At 58.4% G+C, this 25735-nt stretch overlaps 1 protein-coding gene across 7 annotated transcripts; it reads left to right on the forward strand.

Moving 5' to 3' along the window:
• Positions 1–25669, forward strand: FMNL1 (formin like 1). 7 transcript variants are annotated; one of them, XM_036835249.1, is made up of 28 exons: positions 1–418; positions 9701–9784; positions 11388–11501; positions 12263–12336; positions 12699–12782; positions 13116–13253; positions 13550–13567; positions 14854–14962; positions 15928–16004; positions 16215–16308; positions 17184–17258; positions 17574–17684; positions 18777–18926; positions 19415–19516; positions 19696–19948; positions 20194–20493; positions 20697–20821; positions 21500–21702; positions 22161–22395; positions 22556–22624; positions 23177–23257; positions 23344–23473; positions 23609–23772; positions 24027–24128; positions 24277–24372; positions 24642–24762; positions 24920–25018; positions 25273–25390. In XM_036835249.1, exons 1-27 carry the CDS (start codon positions 290–292, stop codon positions 25009–25011), a joined length of 3330 nt encoding a protein of 1109 aa, XP_036691144.1. In that variant the 5' UTR covers positions 1–289; the 3' UTR covers positions 25012–25018; positions 25273–25390. The 7 variants fall into 7 exon arrangements, 6 of the variants coding, with proteins under 6 accessions (XP_036691144.1, XP_036691149.1, XP_036691143.1 ...); XM_036835254.1 differs by having other exon boundaries at positions 11388–11471; XM_036835248.1 differs by lacking the exon at positions 24920–25018 and having other exon boundaries at positions 25273–25669.
• The last annotated feature ends 66 nt before the right edge of the window (positions 25670–25735 follow it).

Below are 25735 nucleotides of genomic sequence, written 5' to 3' on the forward strand. Positions count from 1 at the left end.
CCGCAGCTTCCTGCCCCCGGCCCAGCCCTCTGCCCCCGGCGGCCTGCAGCCTGACTTCCTCCCCCGACCCCGCAGCTCGCCGCCCGGCTCCTCGGACGGGGCTGCCCCGATGGGACGCCGCGCCCCGGCCCTTGCGCGCCGCTGAGCCGAGCGCCCGCGTCGCCGAGCCCCCGCCGCCGCCGAGAGCCGCTGCCCTCCTCGCCCCCCAGGCCGGGAGCCTCATCCGCCCTCCCCGGGAAAGCTGGATTTCCGAGGCTGGAGGCGCCTGGCCGACTGGGTGGGGACCACCATGGGCAACGCGGCCGGCAGCGCGGAGCAGCCCGCGAGCCCCGCAGCGCTGTCCCCCAAGCATCCCGCGGCGCCCAAGCAGCCGATGCCCGCGGCCGGAGAGCTGGAGGAGAGGTTTAACCGGGTCCTGGTGAGTGTGGCCGGCTGTGCGCGGGGCGCGGGCGGGGGGCGGCAGGGGCTCGCCACGCGTCCCCGCCCCCGGGGGCTCAGGTACCGCTTGGAGATCTCCGGCGGCTCGGTGGCGGCCCCTCCAGGGGGTGGGAGTGACAGTGGTTTCTTAAAGAGTGACTTAGCACTCTCCCCCCAAAACTTTCTTCTGCAACCGTCCAGTCTCCCTCCCCAAGATACCCCCTCCCCCAGCGCTTCTGGGTCTAAAGGTCTAAACAAAAATGTCCTGTGAGGAAGTTGGGAGCGCAGAACGCAGGGGGGGGGGGTCCCGGAGCACCCCCTTCCCCACTGCACGCAGGCCCAGCCACAGGGTGCAAGAGCATCTACTTGTGTCTCAGGGTCAAAGACAGAAGGGGTTATATTTTAACCTCCTGGGAGCTGCAAACTGAGTAGAGGTGTTTGGTCCTGATCTGCTGGTGCCTGAGCTGCTGGGAGCTGGGTTGTCAGATCATGCAGTTGGGGGTGTCTGTGTTTCTCCCTCACTGCATGTCCGGGAGAGCTTGTCTGTGGGTCCTTATGTTGTGCATCCCCTCACACCCACTGGAGGGATTAAGGTTAAGGATGGGCGGGGGCAGGATGTGTTGGTCACTCTGGCTTGGGGTGGAACAAAAGTCTGGAAGCCCCTCTCCCTCACTGTCACCTGCTCCAGGGGATTGGGGGGCTTGGGGACTAGGCCACCGGGGAGGAAGCCATCAACTGAGCCTGGAGGCAGTTGGGATGGATGTGGTGGGTAGGGGCTCCAGAGCGAAGTCAGGGTTCTCTAAGACCTGGTAGAAGAAGGGAGGGGAAATGGCCACTCATTCTCACTTCCCTCTCCCTATCTCAACCCTGTCCCAGGCTCCTTCTGTAACTAATTGCCTGGTGGCCTGTCTGCTGTCAGCTCCCTTGCCAGACCCTGGGTGACAGGCAAGTAAGGCCGTGCTTTTCCCCAGAGGCACTTCCAAGTCCAAGCAGGCTAGCACTGCAGGTCTGAGGGTGGGGGCCGGAGGGAGACGCAGGCAGCAGAGCCACGCAGGCTGGTGGCCCTGTTGATTCTTCGTCTCCTCCACCTCCTTGACATCATTTCCCCTCCCCTGGCCTGCCGTGAGGCCCTACTTGCCAGATCCCCTGTGTGGCCCCTCCTCCCAGTTCCTGGAAATCTTGTCTGCTGCCCCCCTCCCAGGAGAAAGACTGGGAGGGATTTGGAGGAGCTGTAGGGTGGGGTGGGGTCTGATCTGTCCATGTGAAGGCACCTTGCTTGATTCGTTGAGAGGGAGGGACGCTGAGGGACACCTCACATCAGGCTAGTCCCCAAATACCCCACCTCTCCACCTGCTTCCCTTTCCCCAAACCCATGGCTTCACAAAGCTGAGTTGAGCGGAGCAGAAGGGGGAGGGGGAAGAATGAGATAGGCGGTTTCTGGAGAGCCTGAGTTGGTGGTGGATCCCTGGACCTTGGCCAGCCTGACTGGGAGGACACCAGTCTGTCTTTCCCCTTAAGTGTGTGTCTATGGATGGGGGGGATGGGCTCTCAGGGTGAGGTCCAGGTCCCAGTCTGTTCTCTGTTACACACACCTAATGGGAGGAGCTGGGTGAATAATTCAGACCACTGGAAAATCCAAAAGTCAAGTGGTGAGGTTCTGATGCCTGTGTAGGACTTGACTGCCATGCTTGCGTTTTTTTTGGCCTTAGCTCTGATTGGCTGAGTCTGACACTAAATGCCACTGGGAGTTCCCTGAGAACCAGGGCGTGGAGGGTGAAGGCCCAGAGAGGGGTCCGAAGGTGTCCTGGTGGAGAAAGCGGTGGTGGCTAGGTAGAAATCTAGGGCAGCAGCACCCACTGGGGTTCACCGCCCCCCTCCCCAAGGAACCCCAGTGTGTTCACACTTCCCCCTTCTTCCTGGGGATGGATCAGCCTGTCCCATGTCTTGTATGCACAGAAGGCACCCAACCCAAGGTCACTTGGCTAAGAACCTCGTTCCGCACTCCTCACTGTGCCCTGGGACTATACCCTTGGCCCCTGCCTGAGGCTGGCGGGGGTGGGAGAGGTGGGGGGGGGATGCAGATTTGGCTAAAACTATAGTCCCAGTGACGGGGATTACAGGGAGTGCCTCCATCTGAGCACTGCCTCCTTGGCCAGAGCTGAGCCCTGTCCTCAGTGAATGTCTAAAGAAGAGGGCTTCCCTGGTGGCACAGTGGTTAATAATCCGCCTGCCAATGCAGGGGACATGGGTTTGAGCCCTGGTCCAGGAAGATCCCACATGCCGTGCAGCTAAGCCCGTTCGCCACAACTACTGAGCCTGCGCTCTAGAGCCCGCGAGCCACAACTACTGAAGCCCGCGCGCCTAGAGCCCATGCTCCGCAGCAAGAGAAGCCACCGCAATGAGAAGCCCGCACACCCCAATGAAAGGGTAGCCCCCGCTCGCTGCAACTAGAGAAAGCCCATGTGCATCAACGAAGACCCAACACAGCCAAATAAATAAATAAATAAATATAAAATCCTTAAAAAAAAAAAATTAATAAAAGGAGAAGAATCTCAGACTGATGAGTGGTGGGCCTCCCACCCCCAGGGGATCCCGCAGTCTGGAAGGGGGAAGCACAGCCCTCCCCTTGGGATCTAGTCACATGGCCCCACGGAAGCTCTTCCTTTCACTGAAGCTCAGCCCTTTCATCCCTGGTGGGGAGTAGGATCCTGAAATCTAAAACCACTCCTTGGCTTCTGGCTGTGGAACTCCTCTTGTGGGTTAAGGGTATCCTGACCGAGGCCCACTGCCAGGCAGGAGATGAGGGTGCTGTTCTCCCTTTCCCCCTGGGCAGCCTTTTTCCCATGCAAGAATGGGTGGTGGGAGCTACTTTTCTGAGGAGGCTCTGAGAGAGAGGGGTGCCCTTGCTTAAATGGTGGTGGGGAGGAAGAGCAGGTTGATCCAGGGTTTCCACCTGCTGCCTTAGCAACAGTGGAGGAGTGATGGCTGCCTGCTGCAATGGTGGGAAAACCAGCCCGCCAAGCTCCATGCTCTCGCCTCTCCTATGCCACGCTGAATGCTGGGTGTCTTCCAGCCTCTTCAGGCCTTCCCCTGCAGGGGTCAGGGTTTGGGGTGGCAGGGCACTCTTTCCAGGCCTGCCAGAAGTGCCAGGCTTACGGCCTGGCCTAGGACACCCCTGATGTGTCTGGGCGGGGAGGAGCCTCTAACCTTGGGGCAAAGGGATCAAGGGAAGGCGCTGTGATGTGCTTGAGGCCAAGTGATGCTGCCATTCAAGAGAAGAGGAATTTACCTGATGGGGCCTGGCACCCTGGGGTGCCCTTAGCATGTGCCTAGGGTGGTGGGCACTTGTCCAGGCTGTGTGGGGAGGTCAGGGCAGTCCCTGGCAGGGTGTGGATGCTGGGAGTCCTCCTTTTAGCTGGACTCCTTCCCTGCTGGGGCTGGGACTGGGAGTGAAGGGCAGAGGTGGGTGTCTCCATTCTGTAGGCTGTGACCCAGGCACTGCCTCCTCAGCCGGCTCCCTCCTCTGGGGTGGGGCAGAAGAAGTTTGGCACATGGAGCTGTGGGTCGCTTAGGCCCTGTGCCTCCCATCTCTGGGGTCTCACATGGAGGATCCCAATGGGGTTGTGGCCCCGTGTCAGAGGCTGGGCTGGGCAGAGGCCGTGGGGTGCCATTCCCAGCAGGCAGCGCTGGCACATGCTGCCCCTGGAAACCCAGGGATGCGGTAGGCATGATTCACAGTGACATCTGGGACCAGTTGGCAAAGAGCTGGGGGAGATGGGCAGGAACAGGTGGGGCTGCTCTTGGGGCCACCTCTAAATGTTTCCTGGGAGCATGGAGCCCTGGAAGGTGGCTCAGCCCTCCCTGCCTCTGAGAAAGGCAGGGGTTACTCACAGGGAAGGCTGAGTAGCTTCCCAGGCTTTGGGGTCATGAAGTTTGGGAGTTGAGTTTTGTCTTTGCCACTTACTACCTGTGTGACCTTGAACAAGTTACCCACCTTCTCCGAGCTTCAGTTTTCCTCCCGTGTAAAAAGATAAAAATGGTATATGCCAGGGAATTCCCTGGTGGTCCAGTGGTTAGGACTCCTCGCTTCCACTGCAGGGGGCGCGGGTTCCATCCCTGGTTGGGGAACTAAGATCCCGCGTGCAGCGCAGTGCGGCCCCCCCCCAAAAAAAGGGTATATGCTGGCCTGCTAGGGTTGCTGAAGGGATTAAATAGAGTTGAGGGGATTAAATAGAGTGCTTAGCACAATGCCTGACACAGAACAAGTGCTCAATAAACACTGTCCACTGTGAGGACGGGATGATGTTGAGGCTGACCTGGTCCTCTTCATCTTGGGGCCCTTCGAGGTGAAGGAGCCCAGACCCTGCCTCTTCCCTCCCCCCACCTCCATTTCCAAGACCAACCATGGGTGCCGTCTTTAGTCTTCAGCCATCACAGGCCAGGCTGCCCTCCCTGCCATCACACACGTCAGCCACAGAGGGGCCTAGATGAAAACTGCCTGGTGGCCGGAAACCACGAGAGGGAGGGCCCACCTCTCCTGGAGGGTGGGGCAGCGGTGGCACTAACGGTAGCTGTGTGCACATGGGGAGGGGTGGGGAGGCCTCCACTTCCCTCAGAGAGAGGGTGTGCTGGTGAGGGGGGGTTCCCCAGTGAGTAAGAGCTCAGTGTGGGCAACAACAGGAAACGTAGGGTGCTGGGTGGCAGGAAATGGGGCCGGCTGTTCCTGGTTCCTCAGACAGGCACAGGGGCCAGGCTGTCTGCAGAAGACCCCTGGGAGGCCAGGACCCATGTTTCTCATTGCTCTGAGCGCTCCTTCTTCCGAGGAAACTGAGTCTTCTTACCAGCTTGCCAGCTAGGTCACCTTGGGCAAGCAGCTTAATGGCTCTGTGCCTCAGTTTACCGTTTGTGAAAAGGGGATTATAATAGTATCTACTTTGTAGGCTTGTTGTTGAGATTTAAATGAGTTAATAGAGGTAAAGCCCTTAGCATGGCACCTAGCGCGGATTGAGTGTTTGGGGAATATTAATTATTGTTGTTGTCGTTATTCTCCTACCAGCCTGGATTATAAGGGCAGTGCCTGCTGCCCTGGCTCCTACCCTACTTGCCCTTGTTCCTGCCATGGGGACCCTTCAACCCTGATGGGAGAAGCTGTTAGCTTTTTGGGGTTCTTAGCACCCTAGGGCCGGGTTACCCCACACCCTCCTCTAAGCCTGGGATTGCTTATATGAGCCCTAGAAAATCTATATACCAGAATTTTTAAAAGAGGATAACGTTGATTGTTTTTGGAGATGCCCTGAGAGCTCTAAAACCAAGCTTGAGGCCATGTAGGTGGGCAGGGGAGATGGATGGGGAAGTGGGGCCGGGGGACAGGGCTGGCTTCTGGACCCATCAGGCTGTGGAATGCCTGTGGGGCTGATCTGAGACGGGCTCGTGCCTAAGTTCAAGGGCATCCTGGGGCTTGAAGGGCTGGGCTTCCTAGGGAGACGGTGGGCAGGTGGGTTGGGACATAGTCTCAGCTCAAACTAAAAGTGAAACTGGAGGGTGTGACTGTGTCCACATGTAGCCGGAGCCCCTTCAGTCTCCAGGGACACCTGCCCACATGTCAGTGTTGGGATGGGGGGCGGCCTGCAAGGGACTGGCCTTGGGTGTGCAGGACTGGAGGTCCCTCTGACACACAGAGAGGGGGCAGGGAAGGAGGGGAATGACCCCCACCCATTCTAATAGGAGGAGCAGGGAAACAGCTCCTTCTCTTGGCCACACCTTGAGAGGTGAAACCTATCTCCCTCTTCGCAAAGTGTGAAGGGCAGCAGCGGGTGGGAGCTGAAGGCTCAGTTCATTTTTGGCCAAGCCTTGGAGACAGGTCTGCTTCTCCGAATGTTTTCACCAACTTCTGTCCGCCACACAGCCCCCACCTTGGGGTCTTCAGTGGACTCCCTTGACCCCCGCAGCCTGTGACATGCCTCTTCATAGTGGTATGTCCCTGAAGAGTATTGTTACATCAAAACACAGCTTTTAACCTAGGAACAGGACAGGAATAAAGACGCAGATGTAGAGAATGGACTTGAGGACACGGGGAGGGGGAAGGGGAAGCTGGGATGAAGTGAGAGAGTGGCATGGACTTATATACACTACCAAACGTAAAATAGCTAGCTAGTGGGAAGCAGCTGCATAGCACAGGGAGATCAGCTCGGTGCTTTGTGTCCACCTAGAGGCGTGGGATAGGGAGGGTGGGAGGGAGACGCAAGAGGGAGGAGATATGGGGATATATGCATACCTATGGCTGATTCACTTTGTTATATAGCAGAAACTAACACACCATTGTAAAGCAATTACACTCCAATAAAGATGTTAAAAAAACAAAAACAAACAAACAAAAAAACCCACACAGCTTCTCACTGAAGTGTTCCCGGGAGCCCGGTAAGTCTGAGGCAGGAGGGAAGTGTGCCCATTTTATGGAGGAGGAAGTTGAGGCTCAAGGAGACAAAGAAGCAGTCAGGCTAGGTGGGCCCAGATCCTGGGTCCCCTGAATCCCGCTCGGGTTCCTCCACATCACAGCCGCCCCCCCTCCACCCCTCACAGGAGGCGGGTGTTCCCCCACCCCCCCGCCACGCACACCTGGACTTCCCGGTCCTTCCCTGTCCCATCTGAGGGCCATCAGCCAACCTTCTGCTTGTCTCCCAGTCCCCAGCCCCATGGCGCTCCCTCCTTGCTAAGGGCCCCGAGTCTGGGGGTCTGTCACTGTTTCCAGGATGGCCTCACCCCACTCTGAGTGAGTGGCATTGCTGGTCTCTCTCCTGCTCCCTAGGGTACCCATCTCCTCTGTGGGCACAGCCGAGGAACAGCTGCTAATTAGTGCTCAGCGCTGTCAGAGCTATTTCTGATTTCCGAGCCTAAATTTAGCTCGTCTGGCAGGCTGGCATGGAGGCCCGGGGGCCTGAGGAGGCCCAGGTGGGGAAGGGGCAAAGGGGTGCCTTGCCCTCCACCACTGCTGGGACAGGGGCGCTGGCCCAGCAGAGACCTCCCCCTCCCCAGTAATAACCATGGGCTGAACTGGGGGAGTGGACATGGGCGCTGGTTCTGAGTTGGCTCAGGGCTCAAAGTCAGCCCGGCTCCCCTCTTACTGGGTTCATAACCTTGGGCAGGTGACTAAACTAATCTGTGCTTCACCTGTGGGATGGGACTAATAGCAGTGCCAATAATGGTGGTGAGGGTGGAAGGCTGCCATCTGTGAGCAGGGCTGGTAAGCCTTCGGGCAAAGCTGGCACCACAGTTGTCAGAGTCATTATGATGATTAGTTGCTGTCTCTAGAAGTGCCACTGGGGCCACTCCTGGAGCCAGCAAGTCCCCAGGGTGGGTGAGGGCCCAGATGGACCCATGTCAGGAAGCGGCGATCTCCTCTAAGGCTCAGCTGCTGAGCCATCCCCCTCACTCCTCCACGCCCTCCTTCCCCCGCCACCACCTCCTCCCTCGTGCTGGCCGCTGGTCCAGTTTCCCTGGCATCGCCTGCCTTCTCTCTCTGCTTCCTCCTCCCCCCTCTGCCTTGACCCCCACCCCCACCTCGGCCCTGCCCCACCCTGGGTCTCTGTGAGGTGGGGATGGATCTGGAGGGACCAGGGAGAAAGAGAGAGAGAGACAGAGACAGAGAATGGCCCCAGGGAAGCCTCCCTGGCCAGGTACGTCCTTCTCTGGGCTCCAGGACCCCTTCCTGGGCAGTCCCTCTCATGGGGCAGGAGCTGTCCTGGCTGTTGGCAGGTTGGTGGGGGGCGTGCAGCAGATGAGACCGCAGGCGGTTTCCTCAATCTGGGCTCACTTTCGCAACGGAGGAGAGGAATGACGTATCGCCATGCCCAGCCGGCCCAGGGGAGAGGGCCTGGTGGATGGGCAGTTTCACCTCTCAAGTGGGGCCCCGGCCGGAAAGCTTGGGCAACCGGGGCAGAGGGTACCAAGCTTCCTGTTGTCTGGGGCCGACCTAAGGCAGTGATTTTCGGGGTGAGGTCTGGCCAGAGCCCCAGAATTAGGCCTAGCACCCGGGAGAGGAAGCTGGCCGAGAAGCCTTGGGTGGGTGTGGCCCCTTCTCTGCTCCAGCTGTGGCCTCCTCTCAGGGCCGTGTGACTGAGGATGTGTAGTCTGAGCCAGCAGAGCTGGTGACAGGGGCCTCTTCTACCCTGGGCTGGGACTCCCTGGGGCTCCCACATCCCCAGTACAGACTAAGCTCCTTGAGGGCCAGAACTGTCTTTTGGAGCCTGACATATACTAGACCCTCAATAAACCTGGGGTTTACTGAATCGGGGTGAACTGGCGTCATCTGCTGGTTCTTTTAGGGAGACACGCCAAGTCCTGGGGGTCCAGGGAGCTCCTAGTGCTGGTGGCACCTGGTGATTCCATAGCACCAGGTGGGACACTAAGTCTGTCCTGTGGGGAGAAGTTTGGCAGGCACATTGTACCCTTGTCATCTGTGGCTCGGGGAGGAGGACCCAGGCAGAGCAGTGCTGACCTTTCTTAGCTCTTGAGGGGAGTCCCAGCCTGGGCCACCAGCACCACAGACCCAGCGTGCTGGCTGCTCTCCCTGGTTCCTGTAAGTGGGTGACCTTCCCCTGGAATCCCCCTGGGCCCTGCAGCCACCATGCACCTGCTTGGAAATCCCTGCCCATCTGACCTCATCTCCCTCGGTCTGTCCCGAAGTGACCAAGTGGGAGGGGGCTGCTGGCTGCTGTCCTTGCAGAGGCTTTGTGGTGTTCGTGAGACACTGGTGCCCTGGGCTGGGACCACATACACGTGTTGTTTGGTGGCATGTGGGAATGGGGCACAGTCCACGCCTGGCCACACTTGGGCCTGGCCAGAGATGGGTCCCTGTTAGCTTCCCATGCAAATGGGAGAAGAGATGATACTCCCTTATCGCATGTGGGGACACGAGCCCAGAGGTGCCTGAGGCCCCAGGAAGTTAGGCTGCGAACCCGCGCTCCTGCCTCCATGCCAGTTGTGCCAGGGGGGCGATTTAGGGGTGATAGAGCCCAGGCCCTGGAGTCAGGCAGACTTGGATTCAAATCCCAGTGTCACTTTCTCGCTGTTGGGCCTTCGGAAAGGTGCTCCATCTCTGGGTCTCGGTGTTCTCGTTGGCTAATGCTACTTATTTCCAGGGGGGAGGTGGTGACGGGACTCATATGAATGACAGGCCTACTAGGGAGCTGGCCTCTAGTGGGTTCCCTGAAAATGCCCATGCTCCTCTCCCCCTTGTGTTAGGGCCCCAGACTCAGCATCTTTATCTTGTCGTCTTCCTCCCCAGAACTGCATGAACTTGCCCCCGGACAAGGTCCAGCTGCTGAGCCAGTATGACAACGAGAAGAAGTGGGAGCTCATCTGTGACCAGGTGGGCACAGGCCCCTTCCGTCATCAGGGTGCCCTGCCCTGGCCAGGCTGGGGCTGGCAGGAGAGGCGACACTGCCACGCTGCCACAGGGCCAAGACCCTGCCCAGAGGCCAGCGTAGCATCTGGGGAGGGTGCTGAGGACATATGCAGGACTCTGGAATCCCCCTCTCTTGGGCCTGGGCCTCCCCAGGGACCTTATGAGTCACGAGCAGGGCTGGGTCTGCCCTCTGAAGAGCTGGCAGGGGCTGGTCCAGGGTACTGGCCAGTGCAGCTAGGGCCGTGTCCCCATGCTCCTTGCTGAGCTTCCCGGGGAAGCCTCTGTCTACCCTCCAGCTCTGGGCTGGGGAAGAGAAGGGGCAGCCCTAGGGCTGGACATCTTCATTCCACCCCATGGGAGGTGGGGAGGAGGGTCAGGAATTCCTGTCCTCCTTTCACCTTGGATCCAGAGGAGCTGCAGTCAACCAAGCAGTTCCCCAAGTCAGCCAGCTACCAAGTGGCAGAGCAGGGACTAGAGCCCCTGTCTCCCGGTTCTCAGTGGGGCACGTGGACTTGCCACCTCCGTGGCTCTCTTGGCTGCCCCAGCCCCTTCAGCAGTAGGGCTGCTGTCCGAGGTAGCAGGGAGGACCCCTGCTGTAGCAGGGAGGACCCCTGCTGTGGCAGGGAGGGTCCTGGCTGCCACAGTGATTCAGAGAGGGAGGGAGGCGGGCCTGTGGCCCTGGAGGCTGGGGGTGGGGAGTTGGGGAGCAGGGAGCCTCTCCTGGGAGCCAGGGCTGGGCCTTCGTCTTCTGCTAATGCACCAGAATGGGATGAGCTGGCAGAGCAGCGGTCTGGGGGGTGAGGGCAGGGCTATGGGGAGAGGGTGGGGAGCTGCCTCCGGAGGCTTTGGGGCTGGGGTAGGGGTCCCTGCCCCTTGGCCTGGCATCTCAGGTTGAGCTCACAGAGGCCTGGGAGAAGTGGGAGGTTGAGGGGGGTGGCTGGGCATATCTGAGGGGTCTGGACTGGGAAGGGTGGGAGCTCCTTTGGGTGGAGGGCCTCTAGTGGGGCCCCTGCCTCTTTTGTGAGTGGCTCCTGGAGCCCTGGATGGGGTGGGGGAGTTAAGGATTGTTTTATTGAGCACAGGTCACGTGCGCACGCACACACACAGGTGAACGAGAGGACTGGGGCGGAGCCCTGCGGGAGGGGCCCCCAGCCTGCTAGGAGCTGGGCGCTTCATAAGGCCCTTCCAGAGTGTTCTTCCTCCTGGTACTCCCACTTCTGGGCTGGGATGTGGCCCAGGGAGGGCACAGGGCTGGGAGAGTGCCACCCACTGGCCTGCCTGAGTCTCCCCCTCCAGGGTGGGGTGTATAGTAGGACTGACCCCTCCACACTCCACCCAGGCTGTTCTAGGCCTGTGGCCATAGACCAAGGGACGGCCTGGCTGGGGACTGGGGTCTTTTCAAGTGGCAGGCGGAATGTTTGGGTTTATGCCTTTGGTATTCAGGGGGGTCTTAAGGCAGCCTGGGACCTTGGGTCAGAGCTGAGAAAGGGACTCTGGGACAAGGGCTGGCCATTTGCCCTGGGGTGGCCCTGGCTGGTCCCTTGTACATCCTACTCCATCTCCGCAGGAGCGGTTTCAAGTCAAGAACCCCCCTGAAGCCTATATCCAGAAGCTGAAGAGCTACCTGGAAATCGGTGGGGTCAGCCGAAAGGTAGCAGCAGATTGGATGTCCAACTTAGGGGTATATGTCTCCCCCTTTTCCTCTGCCCCTTTCCCCCTGCACTTTCCAAGCTCTGGGCAGCTGGAGTAACTGTGTGTATAGACTTTTCCGCAGGCTTGTGTGGGTACATGGACGAGTGTGTGTGGGTATTTACAGGGGACTGAGAGTGCCCTGGACGTGCACTTTCACGGGTTCCTCTGCAGCTCCTATTTGTACTCAGATGTGTACACTTGTGTGTACTTGTGTAGTGTGTGTGCATGTGTGCACACTGTGTGCCCAGGCATGGATGTGCGTGTGTGTATTATGTACGTCCTTTTGTGTCCACATATGGATGTATGTGTATCCTTGAGTCTTTGTATAGAGGTGTGTGTGTGTGTGCCCCCTGTGTCTGTGTGTGGATATGTGAGTGTCTTATGTCTGTGTACCCACTGTACTTGTGTATGGATATGCACGTGTGTGTGTACCCAGGGTGTTCATGTTTGAATGTGTGTGTACCCTTTGTCCTCATATATGGGTGTGTGTGTGTGTGTGTGTGCGCGCGTTGTATGTCTGTGTCTAGAGACGTGTGTGCCTCTTTCGTGTCTGTGCATGGCCTTGTGGTGTGCACCCTGTGTGTCTGTATAGGGGGGCGTGTGTGTGGCCTGAGTATGCTTATTCTGCTGGGCAGGTGTGTGGAGGTGGTGGAGACAGCCGAGCATGAAAGGCCAGCTGTCGGGGTGGGCAGGCACTGTGGGCTGAGGCCCGGGCTCCACCCACCAGACTCCCCTCTTCTTGGCTCCCAGTTTAAGAGGAGAGTTCAGGAGTCCACCCAGGTGCTACGGGAGTTGGAGACCTCCCTGAGGACCAACCACATTGGGTGAGCAAGGGCTCAGATTTCCCTGGGGAGGTCGGGGGAGGGGGAGAGCTCTGCCAGCAGGCAGCCCCTGGGATCCCCTTGTTATCCCCCCATACCCCCACAGGCTATGCCTATGGGCCCCCTCCAGGCTGGGTGTCCTCTCTTGCCCACCCTCTGCCTGCCCCTTGAGGCATGGCTGGGCCGTGGGTCCTGCCCGAGGTTTCCACCATCATCCCCTGGCATCACTGGGTCTTCCGAGGCCAGGGCTGGTGGCTGTCTTCCTGGGAAAGGGCAGCCCAGGGCCCCTTGCTGTGCCCGTTCTGTGCCAACACTGGGCAGGACTTCCTTCCTGGGCGGCACTCAGGGAGCCCTGTGCCCTGCAGGTGGGTGCAGGAGTTCCTCAACGAGGAGAACCGTGGCCTGGATGTGCTGCTCGAGTACCTGGCCTTCGTGCAGTGCTCTGTCACGTAAGCCTGGCCCTGCCCTGGTGCCCCCCCAGAGTCCGTGCCTTCCTGCACCTCGCCCACTCCTTGGGCCGCTTCCAGGCAACTTAGACTGGGTCCATCCTGGAGCCCTGCAGTTGGCTTGAGCAAGGCCCCTTCCTGATGGCCTGCCTTGGACGGGGAGGGAGGTCGCCTGCGGTGGCCAGCTGGGACCTGCTAGGCCCAGCACAGCGCCAAGAACACAGCCTCCTATCCTGCCCCCAGTCTCTCCTGCAGATCTGTCTCTCCCTGGGTTCCCCCCACCCCCTCTGAAGTGCTCTGCAGTGTTGGCCTCCATCCCCAGTCTAACCCCCACAGGTACTACATGGAGAGCACAGACAACGGGGCCCCGGGCTCCGAGAAGAGCAAGCCGCTGGAGCAGTCGGTGGAAGATCTCAGCAAGGGCCCGCCCTCATCCTTGCTGCCACAGCCCAAGAGCCGCCACCTGACCATCAAGTATGTGGGCCCCCTGGGGAGGTGGCAGGTGGCGGGGTGAATGGAGAATTCACCCCTGGGCGGCTGTACCCAGCCTGCTCCACCAGGGCCCTGGGGGTGGTGGGAGGGGTAGCCTGGCATCGGGGATCAGAGTAAGGGCCTCACCCAGGGCTCGGGAGATTGGTGTGTTAAGAAGCCTCTGGGGTGCACCTAGAGGCTGGAATCTCGGTGGGGTCTGAGATAAGGAGTGGGTTTTGGGGTCAGTGGGACCCCTTTTGTATCATCTAACCCCCTGTTTTCTCCCATGCGGACTCCAGATGCCCCCCTTCTCCCCGGTACGTAGCCGCCTAGGGGCAGGTGCATGCCTGGTCAGCTTCCAGGGTGGTGGTGGGGTTGGGTGAGGTGTTCAACTCAGGTGACACCCCTGGATTCAGCTGCTTCGGATACATCAGCCCACCCTAACTTATGACATCTGCTGGGAGGTGGGGAGAGGGAAGGAGATGGCCCTGGAGCCTCATGTGGACCCCAGGTACCTTCCTTCCCACTCTGGGTCTAGGAAGCCAACTTCATCTTAAGCTCCAAACTCTCACAATATATTTCTTTGTTCATTCATTCATTCCACAAACATTTTTTTAGCATTTACTATGTACCAGGCATGGTGGTAGATTCTCAGGTGACAGATTACCCTGCCCTTGGGAGCCTTCCATCTAGTAGGAGACAAGTGTGTGACAGGTTGTCATGGAAATATGACTGGAAACTCTGAGTAGGGAGGTGGCCACTGCCTGGGGCATCAGGAAGGCTTCCCAGAAGAGATGACACTGGAACTGTGTCTTGCAGATGGATACAGGCTTTAGAAGCAGTGGTGGGAACAGGGAAGGGCATTTCAGGCAGAAGGAACAGCACAAGCAAAGACTCAGAGGCACGTTTGAGCAATGACGGGAAAAGGGAGATGTGGTGGGAAGAACGAGGAGTGGGGCCTTCCAGTATTGATTGGCGGTTCTGGGACAATGGAAAAAATCACATTTCTTTTAGCAAAGAATCAGCAAAACCATTCATAGAGCACTTACTATGTGCCAGGCACTGTTCTAAGCTCATTTCATAGTCCCAGCAACCCTATCAGGAAGGTACTGTTATTACAATTCCTATTTTACAAAAGAGGAAACTGAGGCCCAGGGAGATTAAGTAACATGCATGCCTAGTAATCAGTGAGCTGGGATTTGACCCATGGCAGCCTGAATTGTCAAGATGCAAGGTAAACTCACGTGGCTGTGAGCGCCACCTTGTGGAGAGCATTTTCATGGCCGTTCACAAGCTTTGGCGGTTTTTTCCCCCTATAAGCTCTCCATCCCCACAATACAGCAACTCTTTTTAATACCAAGTCGCTGTTAGGGGTCTTTGCTTCCCTGACCCCGCCTCTTCACCTCCCCCCGGAAATGCCAGGCCCCAGGCCTAAGAACTGAGGAAGACTTCCGGCCCTCAGCTGGCCTCTTTGGTTGGGTGGACGGGAAGCAGAAGTTTCCAGATGTGCCCCCTCTTACTCCAGTGGCCATCTGAGTGGTGGGGGGAATAGGAAGGTGGGTTTGGGACTCTGACCCCTGCTGCCTCCTCTCCACCTGCCCAGGCTGACCCCGGCCCATAGCAGGAAGGCCCTGAGGAATTCCCGCATCGTCAGCCAGAAGGATGACGTCCACGTCTGCATCATGTGTCTGCGTGCCATCATGAACTACCAGGTTGGTCAGTGGGCCCGGGGCATTGGCACTGACTGTCCTCCCTGGGGGCTGCCTAAGCTGCTGAGGTTCTGGGACCAACTGTGCCCCACCCTGTCCCCATTGGAGAACCCTGGGGATCTGGGCTGTTAGTTCAGGGTCTTGAGGCTGATGAGTCTTGAGGGGAAGCCCAGATTTCTGCACCTTCCTGGTTAGGTCCCCTAGAATACCCTGGACATGGCTGGGGGCCTGGATATGCCTCACGTGGGGACTTAGGCACCCCACTAAGAAAGGCCACACACCAGGGAGAGCAGCCTCTGGCTTATTTCATCTGGAGGGGTGATTGGTGAAGCCGGTCCTCCCTCACTCAGCTGGCCTTAAAGGACTCACTTTGTCCAAGGTACTGAGTCTTGACACTGGCTTTTGAGCAAAGGTATTTATTTGTTATTATTTTTAAATTAATTAATTAATTAATTTTTGGCTGCATTGGGTCTTTGTTGCTGTGTGCGGGCTTTCTCTAGTTGTGGCGAATGGGGCTACTCTTCGTTGCGGTGCGTGGGCTTCTCACTGCAGTGGCTTCTCTTGTTGCGGAGCACGGGTTCTAGGTGTGCGGGCTTCAGTAGTTGTGGCTCGTGGGCTCTAGAGCTCAGGCTCAGTAGTTGTGGCGCACGGGCTTAGTTGCTCCGCGGCATGTGGGATCTTCCCGGACCAAGGATCACACCCATGTCCCCTGCATTGGCAGGCGGATTCTTAACCACTGCGCCACCAGGGAAGTCCCAGACAAAGGTATTTAAAAAGAGGGACCAGGCTTTGGCTGCCACCCAAGAGGTCGTGGTTGGATATAAAGAACTTCCTGGGAATTCCCTGGTGGTCCAGTGGTTAGGACTCCACGCTCTCACTGCCGGGGCCCTAGGTTCGCGCAGCCAAAAAAAAAAAAAAAGAACCCTGGGGGGTCTGCCTGGAGGAGCTGACCTCTCCTTTCTCCCCAGTCTGGCTTCAGCCTCGTCATGAACCACCCAGCCTGTGTCAATGAGATTGCTCTGAGCCTCAACAACAAGAACCCTAGGTGAGGTCCAGGCCCCTAAACTTTCTCCATGTCTAGATTCTCCTCCTACTTCACCCCTTGCCTACTCTGTCCCCTCAGTTCTCAGGACCACTGCCCAGGCTCATTCCCACCCCATCAGCTCCCCCGTCCTCCCCCCTAGCCAGGCCCACATCCACCTTTGCTGCGGGGCCTGCCTGTTCGCAAGGGACAGCCTGCCCCTTCTCTCCCCAGAACCAAGGCTCTGGTGCTGGAGCTGCTGGCGGCTGTGTGCCTGGTTCGGGGAGGACACGATATCATCCTCTCCGCCTTTGACAACTTCAAGGAGGTAATGGAGCCCCCACCCAAACATGTACTTGCCCTCTAGTGTTGCTTGGAGCCCTGTTGCTGGCAATTGTGGCTTCTGCTGGGGGCAGCTAGGGACGCTGGGTGGGTATTTGGGGACTTTCCTCATCTGAAGGGAAGGTACAGGGTCACGCAGGGGCACTGCCTGGGGCGACAGGGACAACTATGGGGATCTGCTGAACCTCTGCTTAAACTGGCCTTGATCCATACATCTCGGAGTTGCTGACTCTGTTTAACAGGCTCGCAAGAAGTAACTGCATGAGAATATGATGCATAAGGCAGCATAGGATCAATGCATTCCTTTAATGAATATTTATCAAGGGCCTACTATGTGTCAGGCACAGAGTGGGCACCTGGGATACATTAGTGAACAAAAGAAACAAAGAAGGCAGGGGAAGACAGATAGTCAGCGACATAATAAATAAGCAAATTACATAGTCTATGAAGAAATCGTAAATGCTTTGGGGAAAAAAGTCAGGGAAGCTGTCAGGGGAGGGGGAACTGGTTGCCGGGTGGTTAGGAAGCCTCATTGAGAAGGTAAGATTTGAGCAAAGTTGTGAGGGAAGTGAGGGATTGGTGTGGTGGCTGTCTTGAGTAAGAGCACATCAGGCAGGTGGAACAGCAGGTGCAAAGGCCCTGAGGTAGGAATGTGCCAGGACGCCAGTGTGGCCAGAATGGGTCAGTGTTGGGGAGGGCTGTGAGAGATCAAGAGGGAATAGAGGTTTTGAGCAGAAGAGTGACGTGGCCTGACTTAGATTTAACTTGAGAGGCGCTCACAGAGGCATAAAGGGGGCAGCTGGAAGATAGCTGAGGAGGTGTGTCACTGGGACCTCAGTGACAGCCATTCCTCCTACCCAGGTATGTGGGGAGCAGCACCGCTTTGAAAAGCTGATGGAATATTTCCGGAATGAGGACAGCAACATTGACTTCATGGTGAGCTCAGGAGCCCAGCCTGGGCCAGGTCACCCTCGGGTGCCAGGAGCAGTCAGGAGCCTGGGTATCTGGGATCTGGGCTCAGCTCCTGCAGATATGAGGACTGAGTGGTTGGTGAGGGAGGGGCGGATGTCAGTGAAGGGGAGGTTGGGAGGAGGGGACGTGGGAGAAATATGGGTGGGACAAAGCTGGATTAGTGGGGTGAGAAATGTGGCAAGGGTGGGGGACTTGGGGTTAAATGGGGGGTGGTGGTGGAAGTCACTGAGAACCCCCCACCAAGAGGATCATAGACCTGCTCACTGCCCCGCCTCCCAGGTGGCCTGCATGCAATTCATCAACATTGTGGTACATTCAGTGGAGAACATGAACTTCCGCGTCTTCCTGCAATATGAGTTCACCCACCTGGGCCTGGACCTGTACTTGGAGGTGAGCCCTGTACTCCCCCCAGACTTAACCACTTGCCTGCTGCAGAGTATGGCTCAGTGGTTAGCACAGGTGCCGGGGTCAGGCAGACCTGGGTTCAAATCCTGACTCTGTCACTTCCTAGCTCATGTGACCTTAGATAGGTCTCGTCTCTCTAAGCCTCACTTTTCCCATCTGTAAGATAGGAGAATCATAGAAATAATAAAGACTGTAAATGTATAGAGTGGTGCCTGCCGCAAAATAGGCACTCAGACCACAGAGCTGTTGTTTCAGGTGCTAGAACAGGCTCTAGGTGGCCCTCGGTCTGGCTTTGGGAGCACCGGACTCAGATAGGCACACAGTGGGGAGCACAGAGATACTGGGCAAAAGCAGGAGCTGGCTCATGCTGTATGGGTCTGGGTCATGGGGGAGTTCCTTACTCTGGGGAAGATGGGCAGAGGGGCTTGTACTTTGTCGCTCAGCCTGAGCAGAGAAGTTGTAGCTTTCTTCTGATTTCTTTGTGAGGCGCCCCAGAGAAGCAGGGCCTTTGGGATTGGATTTTTGAAAACCAGGATCAACAAAAGGTGAAAAGCAGGCTAGAGTGATATGTCCATTCAATGGAATATTATTCAGCCACGAAAAGGAGCAAAGTAGTGATACATGGTAGAACGTGGATGGGCCTTGAAAACATTATGCTATTATGCTCAGTGAAAGAAGCCAGACACAAAGCCCATATATTGTATGATTCCTTTATACGAAATGTCCGGAATAGGTAAGTCCATAGAGACAGTAAGATTGGTGGTTGCCAGGGGCTGGGAGAGGAGAGGATGGGGAGTGACTGCTAACAGGTACAGGGTTTCTTTTTGGGGTGATGAAAATGTTCTGAAATTAGATAGTGGTGCTGGTTTGCACAACCTTGTGAATATACTAAAAACTACTGAATTGTACGCTTTAAAATAGTGAATTTTATGGTATATGAATTATATCTCAATAAAAAATAAAGAAACAAAAGTGGGCTAGGGCTCAGGCCCCTTTGTCTGGGCTCTGGTGGTAATGGGGGGTACTGGAAAGATCCCTCACACCAGGCCTCAACCTGAACCTTCCATCTGGGGACAGAGGCTTCGGCTCACGGAGAGTGACAAGCTGCAGGTGCAGATTCAGGCCTACTTGGACAATGTTTTTGATGTGGGTGCGCTGCTGGAGGACACTGAGACTAAGAATGCTGTGCTGGAGCACGTGGAGGAGCTGCAGGAGCAGGTGGCCCTGGTGAGAGCTGCTCCTGAACTTGGCCCAGCACAGAGTAGGCCCACAGAGCCCCACACGATATCAGGCACTGGTTCTAGGTGTGAGCTGGGGACCCCTGAGTTTGACCTGAATCCTTTGGGTGCCTTTCTCAATGAATGAATGTTCATTCATTGGAAGAAAGGCAGCTCTCCTCCTCTCCAGGTGCTCGGACCCCAGGCCCTGGTTTGGGTGGAATTGGGTGCCTGGGGCCCCTGCCAGCTCAGTCTCCTCTCCAGCTCCCTCCCTCATCAGTGGTGCCTTGGTTTCCCCTCCTGAGAGCACTTCAGTGCTCTCAGTACCTCACCTACTTGGGTTCAAGTGCTAGGCTCGGCTGACCCGCGGCACCCCAGGGCTAAGCACATCCGGAAGCCTCCCCTAGCCCTCCAGGCAGGCATGCCTGGTGCCGCCCCCTCGGTGCCCATGCTAATGCCCGGCTGCGGGTGGGAGCTCACCATGTGCTGGTGCCACAGCTGACAGAGCGGCTTCGGGACGCGGAGAACGAATCCATGGCCAAGATCGCAGAACTGGAAAAGCAGCTAAGCCAGGCCCGAAAGGAGTTGGAGACCCTGCGGGTGAGGTTGGGGGGACTGGGGGTTGGGGGGTGGGTGGGCCGGGCCAGGGGGGGAACGGACTCCCAAGAACAGACCATTTGGGGCTTCTAGGCTTGACACCTCCCTCCACCCCGGCAAGAAAATGGGGGCTCTGTGCCAGGCTTGCCGGTGGTTACTAACCCCCCACCGGGGGCTCGCAGGAGCGCTTCAGCGAATCGACCCCCATGGGCACCTCCAGACGTCCCTCTGAGCCTGAGAAAGTGCCTGCCCCTGCCCCGGCGCAGCCCTCAGCGCTAGAGCTGAAAGTGGAGGAGCTGGAGGAGAAGGGGTTGATCCGTATCCTGAGGGGGCCCGGGGATGCCGTCTCCATCGAGATCCTCCCTGTCGCTGTGGCAACTCCGAGCGGCAGTGATGCCCCGACTCCGGGGGTGCCCACCGGCTCCCCCAGCCCAGGTGTGCAGGGGCTTCAAGCCGGGTGGGGTAGGAATGGCGGAACCGGGACCTGCGTGAGGGAGCCTGGGGACATCTCAGGCGGGGAGAGGTAGGTTTGGATTGTGGGCGTGGCTCAGGCAGGTGCGGGTGGGTCGAAACGAGCCCAATGCGCATGCGCAGGGCGGGGAGGCGGAGACACAACCCCTCAACCTAAGAAGTTGACACGCCCTTCTCCCCGCCCCCTCCCCGGTTCTCGCTGGGCTCAGAACTCCCACCTGCAGCAGAGCCGGTTCCCGGAGCAGCAGCCCCACCGCCGCCGCTGCCGCCCCCACTACCTGGTCTCCCCTCCCAGCAGGAAGCCACGCCCCTGGCGCCCCCACTGGCCCCGCCCCTCCCAGGCAGTCCGGTGCCCCCGCCCCCGCCGCCGCTGCCGGGAGACCAGCCGCCCCCACCCCCGCCGCCACCGCTGCCTCCCGGCGCTGACGGGCCGGTGCCTCCACCGCCCCCACCGCCTCCGGGAGGTCCCTCTGCTGCTCTTGGAGGGCCTAGCTCAGAGATGGGCCCGGGTGAGTAGACTGCCCAGGGCAGGGGGACGAGGCGGAGGTGCGGTGGGGGGGGTACTCTGGCTTCAGTATCCTCCAGGACCCTCTGTCTGTGGGCCTCCTACTGCCTCCAGTCTGCTCTGTCTGTCCTCACTGGGCCTGGGCCCAGGTTCCTTCCAGCCATGGCACCTACTACTGCCCCAGTGACCACTCTCTCTCTGTCCCAGGAATGAAGGCCAAGAAACCCATCCAGACCAAGTTCAGAATGCCGCTCTTAAACTGGGTGGCCCTGAAACCCAACCAGATCACAGGCACTGTCTTCACTGAGCTCAATGACGAGAAGGTGCTGCAGGTGAGTGGTCCTGCCTTGCTGCCAGTGTGGGCACCAGAGGAGGGGGGGGACCTGCCTGGATCATGCTGGGCACTGGGGGTGGTCACCTCCTCTACCCCATTTTATGGAGGAGGACACGGAGGCCCAAGAATGGGGGTTAAGCCAAACTGGACTAGTGCATCTCGTAGGCAGTGTGTCCTGACTCCCTTGGAGGCGTTCCCTCCATCCTTGCAGAGGGGCTCATCCCTCCCCTAAGTCTGGCCTCTCTCCTCCTTTCAGGCCCCTCTCCCACCACCTTCCCACAGACAACCAGGGCCTCAGCCCTTCTAATTACATTTTCAGTTTTTCAAAAGGGTTGTGTTCTGTTGCCTCCGGGCCATTGCTCATGCTGTTCCTCTACCTGGAATGCCCTTCCCTTTCCTCTTTTTAACTCTGGCCAATTTGGCTCTTCCTTCAGCTGAAGCGGCTTGGAGTCTGGGTCCCCTGGATGGGGTGCTGTTCCTGCTCCTCCTTAGTGCTCCATGTGCTTCCCCTGTATCCCCCATCAAGGTGCATGGTCAGGCTGGGTACTGGTTTGTTTCTCTGCTGGTGGCCTGGTCAGGGCTGGATAGGTGGCTCTGGCACCAAGCACAGTGCTCAGCCAGGAACGCACCAGACCCCGGCCCCGCCCAGCCCCGCCTCCTCTCTCTGCACCCTTAGGAGCTGGACATGAGTGACTTTGAGGAGCAGTTCAAGACTAAGTCCCAAGGTCCCAATCTAGACCTTAGTGCTCTCAAGAGTAAGGCAGCCCAGAAGGCCCCCAGCAAAGCCACGCTCATCGAGGCCAACCGGGCCAAGAACCTGGCCATCACCCTGCGCAAGGGCAACCTGGGGGCGGACCGCATCTGCCAGGCCATCGAGACGTGAGTACCTCTGCCCCAGGCTTATAGGCAGCGCAGCCCCTCTGCTAGGCCGGGGTTGTTAGACAGATAGTAAAAGAGCCCCAACTATGGAACGGAGTCCATCAAGTTTCATACCAATGCTGGTCGGAGAGTAGGGCAGGGAACTGTGTTCCCATTTTCAGGTTAAGAAAACTGAGGTCATACTGTGAGTCCATGCCCGGATGGAGATGTTCCTTTTGCCTTCTTGCTTCCTTGCACTCAGGCCCAGGCATTTACAGCTTGGACATCCGCCACTGATGTATGATTGGGACTCCGGGCTTCCTAGCTCCCAGCTTCCCTTGACTGTTATCTCTTATTCCCTGAAGCTGTTGGCAATAGCAAATAGTTAAGTTCATTTATTCAATAAAGTAATGGGGTAGGAGTGGTCCTGCTCTCAAGAACTGGTGAGTGTGGAGTGATACCGGCCCCTCCCTTCACAGGTACGACCTACAGACCCTTGGCCTGGACTTCCTGGAGTTGCTGACCCGCTTCCTGCCCACAGAGTATGAACAGAGCCTCATCGCCCGTTTCGAGCGGGAGCAGCGACCCATAGAGGAGCTGTCAGAGGAGGACCGTTTCATGCTGCGCTTCAGCCGCATCCCCCGCCTGCCCGAGCGCGTGAACACGCTCACCTTCCTGGGCAACTTCCCAGACACTGTCCAGCTGCTCATGCCGGTGTGCGCGGGCTGTCAGGGCGATGCGGCCTGGGCTGGGATTGGGGAGGAGGCAGCTTGCAGCCTGGTCTCCAAGAGGGCATCTGGGAGTACTTGAGCCTCCTATGGGCTTCCCCCAACTCCCACCCCAACTTACCATGCCTCCCCCATCCCACCCCCAGCAACTGAATGCCATCATTGCAGCCTCAATGTCCATCAAGTCCTCGGACAAACTCCGCCAGATCCTGGAGGTGAGAGCCTAGGGCAAGGGTCTAGGAGGCGGGGCCCACCCATGATGCCTTGCCTGTTCTGGGTTGTGTGAGAGGGAGACCCAGGCCCTGCCCTGAGTCCCTGGGATGCAACAACGATAAGGTTTCCACTTCTAACATCCAGGCTCAGGAGGGCAAAGCTAAGGTGGGGTTGGGGGACATGTTACAACAGCGCACCTCACACCCTGCCTGAGGGTTCATTAGCAGAGCATCGTGTTGTCGGGGAACCAATAGACATGGCTGTGAGGGAGACGGTGACCCCACAGCCTTGGAGGAGGTGTTGGCAGCACAGCTTTGGGTAAGGATAGCAGGTGACAAAATTGGGTGTGCCATGGTGTTGGCTGTGCACATGTGTCAGACACGCATGTACATGCGTCATGGACCTGAGGCATCCACGCAGGAGTTCGGTGGGCGCTTAGTGCAGGGCTTGCTCTTTACCACCTTTTCTTCTTGTGCAATTTATACTTTAGGGGGTTTCCTCAGCCCCAACACCTGGCTGAGCTCCCCCCGCCACCCCCACCCCGCCTCTTGCAGATCGTCCTGGCTTTCGGCAACTACATGAACAGCGGCAAGCGTGGAGCAGCCTATGGCTTCCGGCTCCAGAGTCTGGATGCGGTGAGGGGCGGGCAAGGAGAGGTGCCCTGGCCCGGGGGCTGGGGGATGGCTGGTGGCCTGGGGCTTACAGCAGGTCCTCATTGCAGCTGCTGGAGATGAAGTCGACTGACCGCAAGCAGACGCTGCTGCACTACCTGGTGAAGGTCATTGCTGAGAAGTACCCACAGCTCACAGGTTTCCACAGCGACCTGCACTTTCTGGACAAGGCAGGCACAGGTATGGGTGGGGGGAGGGGCTCAGCCCTGGGGACGGATACAGGTTGGGAGAAAGCAACAGGACCACAGGAGGTAACTGGACGGGAATGCTGCCTCTCTGATTCCCTGCTTCTCTACTGCCCCACCTCCCACTCAGTGTCCCTGGACAGCGTGCTGGCCGACGTACGCTCCCTGCAGCGAGGCCTGGAGTTGACCCAGCGGGAGTTTGTGCGACAGGATGACTGCGCAGTGCTCAAGGAGTTCCTGAGGGCCAACTCGCCCATCATGGATAAGCTGCTGGCAGACAGCAAGACGGCTCAGGTGGGCTGGGGCTGACCCGGCCCGGGAGGTGGGGAAGCTGGGTTGGGGGGTGAAGGACTACCTAGGTGGGGTTGTGTAGCCAAGGCCTGGAGCGCTGTGACCACAGCAGGGACGCCTTGGGGGGATGGGGCAGGAGGGAGCAGCCATCTGCCTGGAGGAGGAGAGATGAAGTGGCCAGTGTCTTAAGGGGGTACAGAACAGTGGTCAGGCTCTGAGGGGTCTGTGCTGGTGGGGCTGACAGGCTGTGCCCGCAGGAAGCCTACGAGTCTGTGGTGGAGTACTTTGGAGAGAACCCCAAGACCACGTCCCCCTCCATGTTCTTTTCCCTCTTCAGTCGCTTCATCAAAGCCTATAAGGTATGTGTGTTTGGTGGGCAGGCTGGGACCCCTGCAGGGCATTGCAGCCTCTCCACATGGGCAGTGGGAGTGGTAGGGGTTATTTCTGCTGGGGGGTGGAATAGGGAAGGGAGGACTCCCCTTACGCAGACCTGCCTTGGCCCCTCAGAAAGCCGAGCAGGAGGTGGAACAGTGGAAGAAAGCAGCAGCTGCCCAGGAGGCAGGCACCGACACCCCGGGGAAAGGGGAGCCCCCAGCACCCAAGGTAGGCAGCTGCCCCTGAACTTGGAACTAGGATCCAATGATGCTTGGTATCCTCACCCCAAAGATCTGGCCCTCCTGCACACCCTTATTTTTATGGACTGACCCTGCCCAAGGCCAGGATGCTCCAGTAGCCTGGGGTGGAAATGGGTTCCTTTTCCTCAAGCCAGCTCCTCTTACCGTGGGAGACCAGGCAGATGGTCTAGGGTTTAGTGGCACAGGGGGGAAGGGGATCCTGGAGTTGGAGCTATATACCCTCGCCCTCCCCCCCAGTCCCCACCCAAGATCCGGCGGCAACAGATGGACCTCATCTCTGAGCTGAAACGGAAGCAGCAGAAGGAGCCACTCATCTATGAGAGTGACCGTGATGGGGCCATTGAAGATATCATCACAGGTGAGGACTTGGTGGGGCCTGTCCCGTCCTTGGTCTGTCCTATGCTGTCCTCCATCCACCGCCCAACCCTGGGGGTCTGGCTGCCTCACTGCCTCTTTGCTACTTCTGTCTTTTTTTCCTTTTCCCTTTCTCTCCCCTCCTCCCTTCCAACCCTCAGTGCTCAAGACGGTGCCCTTCACTGCTCGCACCGGCAAGAGGACGTCCAGGCTCCTCTGTGAGGCCAGCCTGGGAGAGGAGATCCCCCTCTAGCCCCCAGGTACCCAGCGGCCTGGCCTCTGATCCCAGTGGCTGCCCACAGCCCTGGGGGCCCTTGGGGGGACTGAGTCATGCTGCCCTCCCCTGGACCATGCATGGCTGGGCTGTGTTGGAGGGAGGTCTGATAAACAAACAGGCTCCCACCCACGTGAACACAACCTGTGTCCCTAGAGGGGTGAGACCTGTGCCCTGGAGTGGTGTCCCAACCCTGAGCAGACTCCTGAAAAGGTAAATGTCTCTCCTCTCCGCCTCCAGATCTGCGGAACCAGCCCTACATCCGCGCAGACACAGGCCGTCGCAGCGCTCGTCGGCGCCCCCCCGGACCCCCCCTTCAGCTCACCTCCGACCTCTCGCTGTAGCCACTATTTCTGCAGATGGACTGGGAGGCTGGGAGAGGGGGCAGGGAGGGTGGCAAGCCAGGACTCAAGGAAGGTGGTCCTCAGCTCGGCTGGGCCGGGCAGTCTCCTCCGCCGAGGTCCCCGACCATGCGCCCACCTCAGATAGGTGGGTGCACCCTCATCTGGCCACTGGGGGCAGCATCTCTGGCCCCTCCCCCCAAATGCTGCTTGCAGCACCCCTCTTCCCCCAATAGCCATACTTAGCCTCAGCCGGAGCCTGGCCTGTAACTTATAAAGTGCAACCTCGCGCCCCCTCCACCCCCCACCCCGCCTCAACTCCGGGCACCCCCCGTGGACCTTATTTTTATACAAGATTAATA

Source organism: Balaenoptera musculus, chromosome 20 (genome assembly GCF_009873245.2).
Source record: "Balaenoptera musculus isolate JJ_BM4_2016_0621 chromosome 20, mBalMus1.pri.v3, whole genome shotgun sequence".
In the NCBI taxonomy this organism is placed as follows: domain Eukaryota; kingdom Metazoa; phylum Chordata; class Mammalia; order Artiodactyla; family Balaenopteridae; genus Balaenoptera; species Balaenoptera musculus.